The sequence below is a fragment of the Rhinolophus hipposideros genome (genome assembly GCF_964194185.1).
Source record: "Rhinolophus hipposideros genome assembly, chromosome: X".
Classification (NCBI taxonomy): Eukaryota; Metazoa; Chordata; class Mammalia; order Chiroptera; family Rhinolophidae; genus Rhinolophus; species Rhinolophus hipposideros.
The window spans coordinates 49,606,881-49,623,383 of NC_138046.1; the positions used below are offsets into that span (position 1 = coordinate 49,606,881).

Sequence of the window (16,503 nt, forward strand, 5' to 3'; positions counted from 1 at the left end):
AGGAATGAGGACAGTTGGTGATTGGTGCAGCTCTATCGGCATTTTTGATTGGCGGTTGGAACCGGCGACGTGAGGCGGTCCGCGGTCTCGCTGCCCTGAGATCCTGGGAAAGCGAAATGGAGGGTTCTGTGTCTAACCTAATGGTCTGCAATCTGGCCTACAGCGGGAAGCTGGAGGAGTTGAAGGAAAGGATCCTGGCGGATAAATCCCTGGCTACTAGAACTGACCAGGTAAAGCAGCGCTGAAGCCTCTCCGCAGGCGGCGGCGGCTACGTAGCCCAACTTGGCTGCCTGGCGCGGCCCAAGAAGAGACCGTTTCCCAGCGGGCCAGATCCCCGCCCCCGCCGCCCCATCCGCACCCGGTATCGCGTCAGCAGTCGGAAACGGGCGGCAGGAGCTACCCCACAAACCTCAAAAAAAAAGTTTTTGGCCCACTACTTAGCTCACTGAATTTTGGCGATTTGTAGAATGTGCACTGCGTTTTTTACAAATGTTCAATCTTTGAGATACCCTGAAGAGGAGAGTATTTTTGTATGTTTATTTGTTTTAATGGGTGTCCTTATTTTTACAAGTGATTTTATTCAGTGAAACACGTGTAAGAACGCCCCTCCTGTGCCAGGCAGTTTGCTAGGAGTTGGGGAGACAGCCGAGTGGAAGAAGCAGACATTATTAAAGTAACGCCAAATCATATGTCCGATTACAAATTGCGGTTAACAAAAACTCGGGAGAGAAGTTTAAATGGTGCTTTTAGACCAGGACCTCCTTTAATCTCCCTTAGAAAAGCCAGATGTTGCAATTGAAAAGGGTTTGCAGAGGAGCTTAGACCTTGCGGGATGAACGGGACTTCCTTGGAGGATCAATGGGCATTATAGGCAGAGGCGGAACAAAAGTGAATGGACTTTGGGAAGTGTTTCTTTCTGCCGCCCTCCTCAAAGTACCCTCATGGCTTTCATCCCGAGTTTCTAGAAAGATTCACGGTGCCCTTACTAAGCCAACAAATATTTATAGGTTGCCTCCTGTTTGACAGGCACCGCGTGCTAAGCGCTGGTGAGACATTGTCACATACTTAGAAATCTCCGTTTTGTGTCTTTGGGAGGAGACTTTTTTCTGGAACTTTACTGCTCAACCTGAAAATGGCGTTATCTTTGCCAAGTTTTTCTTCATTATGGTCTGGCAATATTTAGTACTTTAACTTAATTTAATAATATGAAAGTAAAATTAAGTAATCTAACCATTCTTCATTAAGTCAACTGCATAAAAAAGGGGGAAGCTATTCAAGTTCAAAAGACTTAAAAAACATAACCAAATGCAACTTACGGACCTTGTATAGATCCTAACTGAAATAAGCCAACTGCCAAAAGACATTTGGGGGACACTTGGCGAAATCTGAATATAGACTGGGAATTAGATGTTATGAAGGAGTTAGTGTTTATTTACTGTTTCCCCCAAAATAAGACCAGGTCTTATATTAATCTTTGCTCCAGAAGACGCATTAGGGCTTATGTTCAGGGGATGTCTTCCTGAAAAATCCTCCTAGGGCTTATTTTCTGGTTACGTCTTCTTTTCGGGAAAACACGGTATTATTCAGTATTTTTTTTAGAGTTAGTGTTAATTTTAATAGTTGTAATAATGGTCCCTCTATTTTTATGTGTTTGAAATTTTTTGTAACACAATTTAAAATAATTTAAAACAATTTTATTTTAAAGGTATATATAGATGATGTCAACTAATTTTATTAACATTTCTTCTTCAGAGCATCTAGAAATTTTAGAGTCAGACAGATGGGTTTGTGTCCCAGCTTCACCATTTACTAGCTGTATGACCTTGGACAAATTGCTTACCCTGAGGAGTCTTAGTTTCCTCCTCTGTAACATGAGGATACTATCCACTGTACAGGATTGTGGGGATTAAGTGAGATGCATGTAAAACTCCTAACACAGTGCCTGACATAAAAGCATGTATTAATGCAGTGGTAAGCAGCCAAAGCTCTGTTTCTGCCAAAGGACTGAAATCAAGTTTCTTACTCTGCTGCTTTCATGGCTGTATTCTGCCCAGAATTATCACATTCGTCCATGTATTTTCCCCATGTTACTAAAACCTTGGTCTCTCTTGTATTAGTAATAATATGGTTTAAGGTTACCTACCTGAGGATCCAGTGCTTTCCATTTCTTGTTTCCAAACTACAGGTTTGCTGGTCCTAATATTATTTTCTTCCGCTTTCTTGCCTTAGTTCTTCTGTTTCTCTTCAAAAATGTTGATCTTATTGCCACTCTCCCGTGTAGGACTGCAGGACTGCATTGCATTGGGCGTGCTCAGCCGGACATACAGAAATTGTTGAATTCTTGCTGCAACTTGGAGTGCCAGTGAATGATAAAGATGATGTGAGTACTAGGCAGAGTTAATAAATTTCCAGTTATCTTTAGACTCCAGACTGGTGTTTACTGAAACCTGAGTATTAAGCTCAAAAACAGAATTGTAACCTTTATGTCTAGGAAGTTACAGTATGGCCCTGGTGACCAAGCATAGGACTAGTGGTTTTATTATTTTAAAATACTAGTTTTGCTACTCATACCCTGTAATTTAAGGTAAACATGCAGATCAAAGCTTATTACAATAACCTCTAAGAGACTACAGACCCTTTTTATTATGTTTGAAATTTTTTGGTGAATATTGCCTGAATAATGAAGACCTACATATCTTTTTTGTTATATAGAAATTTATTATAATAGTATTGGTTTTATTAGGATAAGACTTGTGAAGAATAAGGATGAAAAATTTTTGGTAGGCAAAGATTCCTTTTCAAGGATGCTCACTGAAATAATATTTATAATAGCAAAGAAATAAAAACAATTTAATGTAGGAACAGTTGGACGTAGTAGGTATATCCATATGATAAGATCTTATGCAACCAATAAAGTCATGATTCCAAAGAATGACAGAAAAATTGACAACAAAATGATAAGTGGAAGTTGTAGAAAATGCAACTCACAAAGCTTTATATCCTCTTATCCTAGTTTGAAAACTCATTAGAATTAGACTTATGTATCATTACCTCTGTGCTATAGGATTATGAGTGGTTTTTCTTTTTTTTTTGTATACATCTGCTTTCCAAATTTTCTGCAGTGCTTAGTGAGGGGAAAAGAAAGGATGTTATTTTTTTTTTAAATCATTCACACACTGTTCTTTGTAAACCCTGCCTAAATGTTAGCATGAATCCCTGTGCCTTTTCCCCCTGGTTTTTGTACTGCCCACCTCTTTTACAGGCAGGTTGGTCTCCTCTTCATATCGCTGCTTCTGCTGGCCGGGATGAGATTGTAAAAGCCCTCCTGGGAAGAGGTGCTCAAGTGAATGCTGTCAATCAAAATGGCTGTACTCCCCTACATTATGCAGCTTCCAAAAACAGGCATGAGGTAGGGTTTTATTCCTTGGAGACTTCTTTTGAGTTCTAAACCTGGACACAAACACACATAGAGCTCTGCATTGTTTTCTTCTCTGACTTTCCAGATCACTGTCATGTTACTGGAAGGCGGGGCTAATCCAGACGCTAAGGACCATTATGAGGCTACAGCAATGCACCGGGCGGCAGCCAAGGGTAACTTGAAGATGATTCATATTCTTCTGTACTACAAAGCATCCACAAACATCCAAGACACTGAGGGTAACACTCCTCTGTAAGTGACAAGTAGTAGTCATTTGTATTCTACCTGACATTAGCCCTCTTGCACTAATTCTTACACATCATTTCTTTTATTCTGTTTACAACTGTAATACATGTTTGTGGCACACACATTTGAAAGTACACAAAAGTATAAAGATAAAAATTAAAAATGCCTATCTTGCCACCCAGAAATAACCACTGACAACATTTTTAGGTATTTCCTCCCAGTCTTTTGTATGTAACTATGCGTATTTTACATTTTTTTGTAAAAATTGCATCATACTGTGCATATAGTTTTATATCTTGTTCTTTTCACTTCATGGCATATCGTGAGCATTTTCCAATATTAAATATTTTTAAAACATTTTTGAATGGCTATGTACAATTCCGTTTTATAGATGTTCCATAATTCAATCATTTCTGTATAACTATATTTTTAAAACACTACTGTAAATAATGCTACACAGACCAACTTTGTACAAAAATTTTTGGCCGTATTGCTGATTATTACCTTAGTTTATACTCCTAGAAGTAGAATTGCTGAGTCAACAAATACACACATTTTATGACTATTGCCATATATTGTCAGATTGCTTCCAGAGGAGTTATGTCATTGTACCCTCCCAACAGCAGTTTGAGAATGCCTGTTACCCTCTCACCAACACTGAAAATATCCTTCCGTTGTATGAAAAATGGTATTTTATGGTTTTAATTTACATTTTTTATTATCAGTGAAGTTAAACATCTTTTAATGCCTACGCCTAATTACATTTCTTTTCTAAATTGTAGCTTTTTGTGTCCCTTTCTGTTTCCTTTTGGGGAGTTAATTTATTTTCACTGATTTTTTTTTTTAAGTATCCTTGATCTGACATAGTAAAAATATTAACCTTCTGCCATGTTAGTTGAAAATATTTCCCCCGTTTTTCTTTTCATGTTGTTCATGATTTTTTTAAATAACAAGTTTTCAACTTCTACATAGTCAAACCTATTAATCTTCCCTCATGACTAGAAATTCTTTCCTCGCCCTGAAATTAGTTAAATATTCGCCTGTATTTTATTGTACCATGGGTTTTAGTTGAGAATTATTGTTACTGTTTTTCATTTAACTCAAATTCATTTACAATTCTTTACGTGTATGGCCTGAAGCCATCCTCTACCTTGATTTTTTTTTCTACAGTACTTGGCCATTTTTCTTCCTTATTGAATGGTGGCTTTTTTGAACCAGAAATTCTATGAATCTTCTTTTTAGTCCAAAGTGAGATCCAACCTTTTCTAATTTGACTTTAAACCGACTTTTGAAAACAATGTTTTCTTAACACTTAGTTTTAAAAATCTTTTCTGTAGTGTGAGTGACTCCGGTTCGAAAGACTTACATATTGCCCGCTTCTCCATAGCCAGAAACTCGGGATTGCCTGGCGAGATGTAGAAGTCAGGCAGTATAGGGCTCTGGGAAGAGCCTAGGATTTACAAACTCAGCCACTTACCACCTAGATTAAATACTTAACATTAAGTAACTTGGAAAAATTACTTAAACTTCCTGAGTTAATTTCCTCATCTGTAATATAAGGATAATAATTCCTTCCTGGGTAGATTGTTGGGAGGTTGAAATAAAATAACATGTAAAGTGTCTAATAGTCTGGCTGACAAACTGTAAGTGCCTAACAAGGTTCCCTCCCTCAGTTACTGCTCAGCTATGTCATCATAGGCGCCTCTGTCACAAGATCAACTGTAAAATGATGATAATAATACCTTGCTAACTTTTAAGGTGGATATAGGGATCAGATGAGTTAAACTCTTTTAAACTGCTTTTCCAAAATATAAATCATAAAAATTCCTATTAGTAGATTATGAACTAGTTGTGTTTTTTTGTTTTGTTTTTTTCTGAATTCTAACCCTGAATGATTTCATGTGTTTGGTGAAAATTACTTCTAATCTCAACAAAGTAAAGAATTTGTTTCTTAGGCTGGCATTTAGATCCCTCCTTCTATTGCAGTAGGGCCAGAATTACGATTTATGATCTGATATTATAAGGCTATTTCACTGAATTTTAACTTATAAAGACTCTTCCCCATGAAAATTGATTTTCCTTTCCTAATTAAATAACTTCCCAATATTACACTACCTGATAATATGCACTTTAGAGTACCTATCAGGAAATCCTAGCCATTACAGAGAATTAGTGATTTATGGGTCTTTGTGGTCCTCAATTGCAGACACTTAGCCTGTGACGAGGAGAGAATGGAAGAAGCAAAACTGCTGGTGTCTCATGGAGCAAGTATTTACATTGAGAATAAAGAAGAAAAGACACCCCTGCAAGTAGCCAGAGGTGGTCTGGGTGTAACACTCAAGAAAATGGTGGAAGGTTAAGCAGCTTGGCATGATTCTTACTTTGTATGTTTTGTGGTTGTCCCCAGTGTCTTGGAAACTAATGTACTTATGCACAAGACATCATTATGAATAATGAAGTTTTTTTCACCTTCAAAGTCTTACACATATTTTGAATATTGTTCCTACTGAGGTATTTGTTCTGAGCTTACAATCTGCTTTCCAGACACTGAATAACTGTTGAGATTGTTCTGTTATTGTATATTATTCTCTGTTGAATTTTGGTTAATTTTGAGTGTTTCTGTGGCTGTGTGAGTCTGCAGTACCCTCCCATGCGCCCTCTGGCCGTCCACTCTGAGGCAGAATAACTCCAGTAGCACTAGGCCAGTTATTCTGCCAAATGTTTTTAGGTAGATTCCAGAATGTTCCTTCTGTACAGTTGAAACACATCCTAACTTGTTTTTCAAGCTCACTCAGAGGCCTATACCAAATACATTTCTGATTTTTCAATAGTACATTTAATTTATTTTTGTTACAGGAGGAATACTTGTATATTTTAAAGGACCAAATTTTCAGTCGGAGGGCCTGCTATCCAAGTTTGTCATTCATAAACACTAAAATAATAAAAAATGATAGCCCATGTACCCATGTGTCTTATTAATGAGCTATTAATATTTCCCTCCATAAAATGTGCTGTTTTTAAAAATGAAGTTGTTAAGTACCTATATGAAGTCATCCTGTATTGAAAAGAATGTCAAGCTTGTTAACATGCTTTGTAACAAAAATGTGTTTTGTATTTCAAAAACAAAAAATAAAATGTTGAGAGAATCTCCCAATTTTTCTTTCAAATCAGTTAAACACCCACTTATGCCTTAAAGTCCTTCCTTCATAAAGACATTTCTCAGTTTTTGGTAGCTCCAGAGTCAATAAAATTAGTGAAGCTTGAACTGTAGCTAAACTCTTTAAAAATGTAATCTTCTGAATTGCTAATTAAATATGGAGCAAAAGGAAGTTAATAAGTGTAAAGTTGAACTCAATTTAGGGAGCTGTCTTAAATGATTACTAGTCATAAAATCTAATGACCTCCAAGTGACTCTTCAAATTATTTTTTTTAATTTGAGTTTTGTGCTGCAAATGTTGCTTAAAGTAAGTGAGTCCACAAACTTACATTAATTTGGGGTCAGAGTCTTAATGACCAGTTTTGTAGACACGAATTGTGTTGTTGATATGCAAACCCATTTTACATAAATATTTTGACTGCTGATCTTCACAAATATGAATCAGGGAAGCATCTTCTTAATGGAACTGAACTTTGTTTATTGAATACTAGGTATAGAATTGGTGATAGGGGAAATAATTTCTTTCCAATATTTTTTAGTGTAATTAAAGTTGTATCTAATAGGTCCTGTTAGGACTGAAGGCATTTACTCTTCATAAATATTGAGTTCATTGTCTGAATAAGCTTTGTGGTAGAAAAGAAAACTCATCCTAGTTCTTTATTAAGCAATACAGATGGAAGCAAGCCTCAGGTAATTTGTAGGGTCTTGGCATTTTAAATGAAGTGGCTTCTTAACGATATTTAAATCACTGATTGATATAAACTAAGGATATTAATGGCCTCAGATATTGATCAACTTGTTATCTGTTCCCTAGAGGAAAGCTGACAGATGAAGCTGATTCAAGGCCAGCAGGTTTGAAAAGTTACTTCCAAAATGCACTAAAGAAAGATGACAATTTTAATTGTAAAGCTTAACTGAGAATATAAGATGGAAGAAATAGGTAAATGAAAACGAAAAATTTACATTCTTAAATATCTATTGGAGGGAATCCACAATTTCAGTGAGGTTCTGTGAGATTCGAGGTAAATCTGCCTTTTACTTTATAATCTTTGACTTAATTTAACTGTATGCCCCCAGTGTATTGATTTACTTCTATATCAACTGTGGTGAATTCATTACCTGGCTGTTTCTGCTGCTTTCCTTTTACATATCCTGTTACACTCCCAACCCCGAAATCAGTCTGTCAGCAAATCTGATACAGTGTGGAAGCTGTTCACTTTGGGGTTTATGGCTCCCGTCTCACAGTTCTGACTACCTAAAATTGGATGTAGAAATTGGTATGTGTATTTTTCTTGGAAGAGGGTTCTGTAACTTTCGTCAGAATCTCAACAAGATTAAGAATCCCTGGTCAAGAGAAAAAAATACTGAATTAATTGTCTACAATAGTATAGTTCTATAACACTGCCTTTAAGAAGGCAGAAATCATCTCCATTTTACAGATGAGAAAATACCCAGAGCTAGAGAAGCAACCAACACTAAAACTTAGCTTTCCTGGACCCTGATCCATTTTCTTTCTGCCTCTACTCAAAAACTGGACCAAATGAAAGGCACTGTGGCATTTTGATAATAACCTGTTAGTTGTGACACTCTCCCACCCCCAACCCCTGTGCTTTTCTTTAGGGTTATGGGAAGTTTTTTGTTCCCTGGAAACTCCATTAGCATCTCTGAATTCTTGTTTTGTTTTTAAAACAGCTGCAAAAACAAGTGGTATTATTCTTTATTGATCGATTTGTACCTTTTTTTGAGACCTGTTTCCCAGCACACAGACATTATAAAACAATCTTTTATTACTAAAACTTGGGTTTGTTTCATCGAAATTAGTAGTGTGCTGCAGTTGAAGGAGCATTACACTAGGAATCGAAGAACTTGGGGTCTAGACTTGACTTTGTACAAACTCAGGCAGATTATTTGACCTCTCTTCACCCAGGGATTCTCCTCTGGGGATTGGCTGTAGATGTATAGGAATGACCCAGCTTTTTAAAATGACATTTACCCCTTCTGTCATCCCCAGCAAGAATGTAATTTTGCATCATCTCTCACCTCCACCCCAACATTATCCATTATCGAGTGAGTAGTTGTGTGTGTTACCACCCTCAGCTGCAGTGGGATTAGAAAAGGTTGAATACCATTGATCTCAAAGCTCCCTTCCAGCTCTGCTAGTTCTTACTGGAAGTTCATCAAACTTCAATTACACACAGGCCAGCGTAAGAGCTGCAAATATGAACTTCTCAGTATACAGTATTGGGGGAAAACGTCACCTAGTACTCTCAAGGACATAGGAGATATCAATATATGTGGTTTCTTATCTATTGGTCAAGAGTTGCTATGGTTTAGTCCCTTTTCCTCATAGATCACTGTAATTTGGAGGCCCCCCCCCAGTGCAGTACAAATTCCAGCCTTCCTTCCCTACAAGCAACGCGCTACTGTTGATAATGTTATCAAGAACTTATCATAGTTAGCAAAGCTGATACTGCTCAACATTGTATTGTCAGCCACAGTACCTGGTTCATAGTAGCCATTCAATAAATGTGCAATGGATGACTAAACATGAATTCTGGGAGAATAAGAACCTGCAGCCAAAAAGCTGTTTTGTTGACTTTCGCATATCCTAGTTGCTAAATGCAAAACCAGGGAGAGAAGTTCCCGGAAATATTTTTGGGTGGTGAGAAGTGAATGATTAAGAGCCCAAGGCTGTTTTGGGATTTGGTTGGGACTAGCCACTAAATTTTAACTACCCGTGGCAAAATAAATCAGGTAGTACCCTTTCTGAATGAGAATTATGCTAAAGTAATTTGGTTGAAGTTTAATCAAACCGGAAAAAAACTCCCCTCTGGATTATTCTGGTCCTTGAAATTCTACCGTTTAGACTCTTTGGATTAAGGAATTACCTGTGTTCCAGAGTCCTCTGTTTGAAGGTAAATACTCCTAAAACAGCTAAATCCTTATCGACCTGAATGACATCATTGGATGATGAAAGATCATATTCACTGGACCAGAACAGGTCACAAAATGGCTACCTTTTGAAAGGGTGGCAAAGGTCCTGAGCAATGAGCCCTGCCGAGATGCAGCCCTGAGTGGGTCACTGAGCTACTAGGTGCATGAAAATCCTGTGTGTTTGGAAAGTAAGATGCCGGAAAGCCAGGAAGGGCACTGAAAGGAGAGATTCAAAGATACCACTTAAGATTAACCTCACCTACTTCCCAACTTTGCCCAGCGAGGGTTTCTGCGTGGGCAACATGTACTCACTATTTTTAAATGAAGACCTCTCCTTGTCAAATTTATTCTGTTGATTGCAGCTCAGCTTCCAGGCTATCGAGATCATTTTGAGTCATGATTCTGTCTTACAGCATAGTAGCCATTCCTCCCAGGAGCAGGACAGCCACAGATTTATTGTGTGCCTTCCATGTTTTTATCCAAGTCACTAGTTCTGAATCTTGGATTCAGGGTATCTATAAGTGTTCTAAGACTGTACATGACACTTTTTGTATATAAGAATTTCCCTGTGGAGAGGAGTCGAGAGTTTTCAGCATTTTCTCAAGGTGATCCATGACCTCAAAAAAGGTTAAAAACCACTGATCCAGCTATTCAGTATTTTGTACAGAACAATGCTCATCAAGACAGAGTTCTGTAACACTGCCAAGAGTGTCTTCCATCGTGTTCAGAATTTTGGGGTGTAGTTGTTCACTACTACGTATCAGTCTCTTTTCTTGTGATTTGCCTCTGTCACAGAAGTGGAAGGGAAAAGTGAATTCCAGCTACTTTGGCGTTCTGATAATTGAGATTTTTATACTGCTCATGTCTAGTTTTTAATCTCTAAACATTAGGTCATTCCTAAGACCGTCATTTTGCTTCTTTTACCCAGCATATACCATATATCATCATATATTTAGTCTGAATGGAATTGTAGATGCTTCAAGAATCCATGTGATTAGCTAAAATTAACACAGCAGAGAAAACATGTAAGTAAAAGCTTGCTATCTCTTCTCCCTATGACTCTGGATGAGTGTAATGTGAATTTCAATGTCAATCTACCCTAAAACCTTCGAAGACTACCTCCATTAGTGTATAGGTAGGATCTATACAGAAAGGGCTTCACAGTTTAAGAAACGCCTCTACATGAAAATCTGGATGTGATAAGTCTGAGATTCATTACTTCATTTAAAAAGGATTCACCTTAGAAGGAAGTCAGACACAAAAAGTGCATACTGTATGATCCCATTTATATGAAGGTCAAGAAAAGACAAAGCTAATCTCTAAATGACAGAAAACAAATCACTGGTTGACTAGGTCCAGGGTGTTGTTGGAATTGCACAAAGGGGCATAGGAAACACTTTGGGATGCTGAAAATGCTCTAGATTGTTGTGGTGGTTTTATGGGTGTATACATCTGTCAAAGCTCATCAACTTGTATGCTTGAAATAGGTGCAGTTTATTGTACATAAATGTCAATAAAATTGTTTATAAAAGATTTGCCTTAGGATCATTAAAATACAATTTTATTGAATATTATTTAATGAACTTTGAAACAAGATTTAAAATCTGATTGATTGTACAAATGAAAACATCTACCTGTAAATTTCTTCAAGGTGGGATGTAGGTGGAATATGATCAATGGAAGAGCTTTTTGCCAGGTGAAGAAGTGATATCAATGCATTTTAGTTAATATTTGACATTTACACAAGAATGATATCTCCTTACTAATGTGGGATACCCTAAAGGTAAAACGGATTAAATAATTAGCTCAGATTATCTAAAATTGATCTGAAGTGTTCATGTAGAACCGTTTCCTCATCTGGCCCTTCCAAAGTAGATAGCATGAGACACAGTGATAGTACAATTGCTCATTCAAAGCTAAATTGTACATCACCTATGACATCAACATTTTGTATTCACTGAAGAAAAATTGTATTTGGAATTGTTTGCCTGTATATTATTTTGCATTTAAAAGGGTTAGTTTCAAATTTTGCTACGCTCAGATACTGAATAACAGGGTGGTCCCTTGGGAAATCTAGTGTGATAAATGAAGCATTAATTTTAAGACGTAGATTTAAGTGCTATGTACCAATCAACGTGTACCCTTTACATAGTCTCCTCTGGAATTTTTTAGGATGTTTTTCCCAATCTATGAGATGATGCTGGTGAATTCTTAGTGGTCAATGTGAAAATGGGAAGCCCTGAACTAATCCTAGAAATAATATTGAATCCAATTAATGTCAACTTGTCATGTGTGCATGTGGAATGTAACAAAGAGTAGGTAAAAATAGAGAAATAAGGTTTTCTGAAATACGACAGAGGTTTGGTTGCAAAAACACTTTCAAAACTGAGTTAGAAATCACTTGCCTTATCATTAGTTATGTTTATGCGTTAGTAAAATTGTAAGTACTCAATACTGGTAATGCAGCAAACTTTGCATTTATTTAGTAGTTATCTTGACCTGTTTATTTTGGATTGATGGTAGGAGCACCTTGTTAGAAGAGGACTGGTCGGAATGAAGCGAGGAGGTGGGAGATTGGTAGGTCAGCTGAATTCTAAACGCCAATAATGGGTTTCTAAGTGATGAACACGGTGCTTAGGCTACTAGCCTATGGCTTATTCACTTGTTTTTCTTCATCACACAAGGGCTCAACTACAATCCCGGGCTCCAGTTTCGGCTCCAGCTCCTGTTCGGGTTCTGGCTCCAGCTCAATCTCAAGCTCAGGCACTGGGACAGGATCAGATCCCGGGGCAGGCTCCTGGGCAGGCTCAGGCTTGTGGGTAGGCTCATGATCAGGCCCCAGGATGGTGTCAGGGTCAGTCTCGTGGAAGGAAGATGGCAGAGCTGCTTCTAGTTGGATAACATCTTCAGATGGCATTGTCTCAAACTCTGTACCTTGGTTTACCTTTGTCATTGGTCTGCAGAAAGAAGGCCCAGGGAAGACCAAGTTAGGGTTTGACATTTCATGTGGAGCTATAGGCTCTGTAGCTTCAGTGCCGGGGCCCCCAGTCTGTTCAGGACCTCTGTGATTTCTGATATTCTGTCTCACTGTCAGACCATGTGTCTCCATTTTGGGTGCAGCAAGATTAGATCTCAACTATATTATAAGAGTTCAAGAGAGAAAAAACAGTGTTTAAAATGTGGGAAAACTGGTATCAGGATGAAAGGACCTCATAAGGATCTCATCAGGTCTTTAAGGGCCAAACCCATGGCTCAGGTGCATCTCCAGCTCCCACTTCATCTAGCACAGTACTGGGCACCTGGCTGGTACCCAATACATAGTCGTGGAAGCATAGAAATGGAGGCATGAACAAATGAATGAGTGTAATATACGTACATTCTAGAAGAAACAGCAGAGTGGTCAAGAGCATGTGGGCAGGGTCTCCTTCTGACTTCTGTGGACCCTATGTACTTTTGCCTTCATGGACCCCTTGTTCCATCCAAAAAGCATTGAACATCGTATTTTATGACTGTGTTGGTAGAAATGCACGGATATTGACATGATAGAACGTGTTCTTCGACCCTAAAGAGCTGATGTGCTGGTTGAACGAGTTGCTGTCAAGCGCTTTGAAGCGCCTGGCGCACAGCGCTCAGTACACAGTGGCCGTCATCTTTCTTTCATAAAAGCAGTGATGGGGAGCAGAACGGTATCACTGATACCTTAGCATAAAAAAAAAGTGCTTAGGAAGAGCTGACTGGAAAGAGCTGTGTGCCTGAGAAATGTTCGTATTCAAGTAAAGACAACAAAATAATGTCTTACTCGAGTTCTGTGGTGGTTTTAGAATTTCTCTTCCTTTCCTTCCCTTTTGCCTTGGTCCTTGCGAAGCACACCACAGAGGTGACAATGGCAGCTCCCACTAGGGTTCCCACCAAGGCCCCGACGATGATTCCAATTTCTGGATCTGCAGGATACAAGCTGCTGGTTAGTAAAGTGGAACATACTGTCTACCCGGTACATGTGCATTCGGGAGCCATGGGGCCTACTGGGGGCATTCACATGGGGGCAAGAGGCTCGCCTAGGCTGGCAACATGCGAAATCCTTGACTGCTGCCAGCTGGACTCATAGTGGGGGAAGAAAATGCCTGGCTCGACTATGTAGCTTACCTATTCACATTCACACACATAAGGTAACAAATATGCCAACTTGCAGGAGGTGGGGGCTCTTTAAAATAGGGTTTAGAGAAGTGAGTCTTCAGTGCACATTTGCTTGGTCAGTGAGAGAGACACCATGGAGCTACAATCTGCTGACCAGAGAGATGACCTGCTACAGGCAAGGATATTTCACCAGGCTTTCCCTGAGCGCATGTGAAGTAGATCCCTAAAAACCTTCTCTTCCACAAACTCCACGCTCACCACGGAGCCTCTTGCCTGCTGGCCACTGGAAAGGGACATGCCCTTTTCCACAAACAGGCATGTTAGGGAAAGGCGTGTTTGCTAGATCAGTCTATGGAGAAACTCAATGACTGTGAGATGATCCAGCTGAACACCAGACCTTAAAGCCCTGAGGTATTGACCCCAAGAGGCTATGTCTGGGTTCCAGGCGGGCCCACTCCCATCCGCCTCCTCTCAAATAAGGATGGCCATCTTGCATTTTGGGACGAAAGGCTACTTGAATTGGTCAATTATTATTTTAACATTTTTATGATTAAAGGCATGCATGTGCATAATTTAGAACGTCAAACAGTTCTGCTAGGGCTTCTAACAAAAAAATGGCAGTCCCCCATCTCTGAGTCCCATTCACTAAAGGTAATTATTCTTTAGTATTTTTGTTTTTTTCATCCTTTGGAATTTGCCCCCTTATTTCTTTATGCTTGTTCTAATATGTCCCGCCTTTTCCAGTTTTTGTCATTTTCTATTGACTTCCTACTCTGGAAGATGGTGTAAGGAAGTTAGTAACTTTCTTACAACCGTTCCCCTCACAGCCCGCCACTCTCTCCTAATATAGTTATAGCACGAGTTGTAGTTAAATCCAAGTTTGCGGTATTGTGACTGTGTAAATACTGTTCACAGGTGCAGAACCTGGTATATGTTATGATCTTTTCTTGTACAACATTTTTAAAAGTTCCCTGAAGATAATAATTACCTCATTTGGGGATTGTTTTTTTAAAAATGTATTATCACTAATCCCCCAAATTTCCAGCAAAACTCTGAAACTCCTTTTAATAGATTCAAACACATACCCCTCCCCCACCCCGGAGACATCCTTTCTGGAATTCTCCGTCCCCTTCCCCCAACATGGACTGGTTGCCCTTCTAAGTCTGCTGCTCTACTGTCATCCTGCAACCTCCTTTCACCTCCATCCTTATTTTATACATAAAGAAAAAGGTTTTGCAAGTTGCTTCAAGATTCAGCTCAAACAGCACTTCTTTGGTAAAGCTGACCCTGGTTCTATAAGCATAATTAATTGTTTCTTCTTTGGTGTCCCACAGACCACCCTGTGCAGTCCTCGATTATAGCATTTAACACATTTTCTGTGTATCCATCACCCAGGACAATCCCTGGCATATATATATATATATATATATATATATATATATATATATATATATATATATATATATATAGTAGATATTCAGTGAATATTTGAGGAAGGCAGGGAGGAAGAGCAGGAGGGAGGGAGCCAAAGGCCAACACCATTGGAAAGAGGATTCAAAAGGAAGTAAGGCTCAAGTACAAATCCTAGGAGTGTCTACATCTGCAGTATGACCCTACGTCTGGAAAGGCAAAAAGGGTTTGGGGAAGATCTAGAGAAAAACAATACAAACGATGAAGGGATTGGGGGTACAATGGGACCACAGAAAAGGAAATAAAAAAGATGAGGTGTCTTCACTTTGAATGGAAAAGAGCTGAAAATGGTATGAGAATGAAGGAGCAACCTGGAGTTGGAAATGATTGATTCAGGACAAATACAAAGAAGAAAGCTTCCTAAGAAAGCAATGATCCAATGGAACTAGCCACCCTGGATACGGTATATAGTAAAACCACAGATTCAAAGTAAGTTATAAAAAATGAATACAGGACATGATCCTAAGTGTCATTAAGCGATTTGTGAGAGGTGTAGCAAGGAATCCCTTATGAAAGCTCACCTCTGACTGGCCAGGCCCTCAAGTCTATGCTTAGTAACTAAGCACCTCTGAACGGGAAGGTTGAGGTTTAGAGGCATCCCGGCACTGCCAGTTACCAACTGGATGATCTTGGGCAAGTCACTTACCTCCCTGAACTTGAGTTTCCTTTTCAATAAAATGCGGCTAACAATATATTTTGCCTCCTAAGCAGGGTGGTCGGAGGATTGAGTGAGGTAATGCTCACAGCACCCGGCTGAGTTGTCTGGCACATGATTTGTGCTCCACAAATATTAGCCTCTGTGACCATAGGTGTGAGTGTTCTTATTACTATTATTATTTGAGGCAGATCTTAACAAATTAGTTAAGAACTGGAAAGTTTGTGAGCTCCATGTGTGACATACATTGCTACAGTTTCACCTGGATTGACCAACAGCATAACAGAGAGAATTCAGCCTGGTACTATCACTGAAGCTGTCGTTTTATTGATTAAATAATAACACCTACTCTCTAGAGACGCTGTGAAGTTAAACAAATTAACTTTTGTAAACAATTTATGGCAGTCTGTGGCACATATAAGTATTATGTAACCATTAGATATTAGGATGGTAATTCATCACATCAACCAATATATGTATACATAAAGC

General features: G+C 38.8%; 2 protein-coding genes across 3 annotated transcripts in view; one reads left to right on the top strand and one right to left on the bottom strand.

Annotated features, from left to right (window-relative positions):
* Window positions 1-63: 63 nt before the first annotated feature.
* Window positions 64-6,985, top strand: PSMD10 (proteasome 26S subunit, non-ATPase 10). 2 transcript variants are annotated; one of them, XM_081043625.1, is made up of 5 exons: window positions 64-230; window positions 2,282-2,380; window positions 3,263-3,409; window positions 3,504-3,670; window positions 5,871-6,846. In XM_081043625.1, exons 1-5 carry the CDS (start codon window positions 117-119, stop codon window positions 6,022-6,024), a joined length of 681 nt encoding a protein of 226 aa, XP_080899751.1. In that variant the 5' UTR covers window positions 64-116; the 3' UTR covers window positions 6,025-6,846. The 2 variants fall into 2 exon arrangements, with proteins under 2 accessions (XP_080899751.1, XP_080899752.1); XM_081043626.1 differs by having other exon boundaries at window positions 69-230; window positions 3,504-3,591; window positions 5,871-6,985.
* Window positions 6,986-12,402: 5,417 nt separating this feature from the next.
* The window catches only part of VSIG1 (V-set and immunoglobulin domain containing 1), a gene marked incomplete at both ends in the record, with an annotated part of 36,442 nt that continues 32,341 nt past the window's right edge, over window positions 12,403-16,503 (bottom strand). Inside the window, 2 exons of the mRNA XM_081043008.1 lie at window positions 12,403-12,712; window positions 13,555-13,696. Of these exons, the coding sequence (XP_080899134.1) occupies window positions 12,403-12,712; window positions 13,555-13,696 (452 nt within the window). The remainder of the gene's footprint in view (window positions 12,713-13,554; window positions 13,697-16,503) is intronic.

Coding starts and splice junctions, on each gene's coding strand:
- PSMD10 (XM_081043625.1), top strand. CDS start 117: ATGGAGGGTTCTGTGTCTAACCTAATGGTCTGCAATCTGGCCTACAGC. Junction 231..2,281: donor TGGCTACTAGAACTGACCAG/GTAAAGCAGCGC, acceptor TCTCCCGTGTAG/GACTGCAGGACTGCATTGCA. Junction 3,671..5,870: donor ACTGAGGGTAACACTCCTCT/GTAAGTGACAAG, acceptor CCTCAATTGCAG/ACACTTAGCCTGTGACGAGG.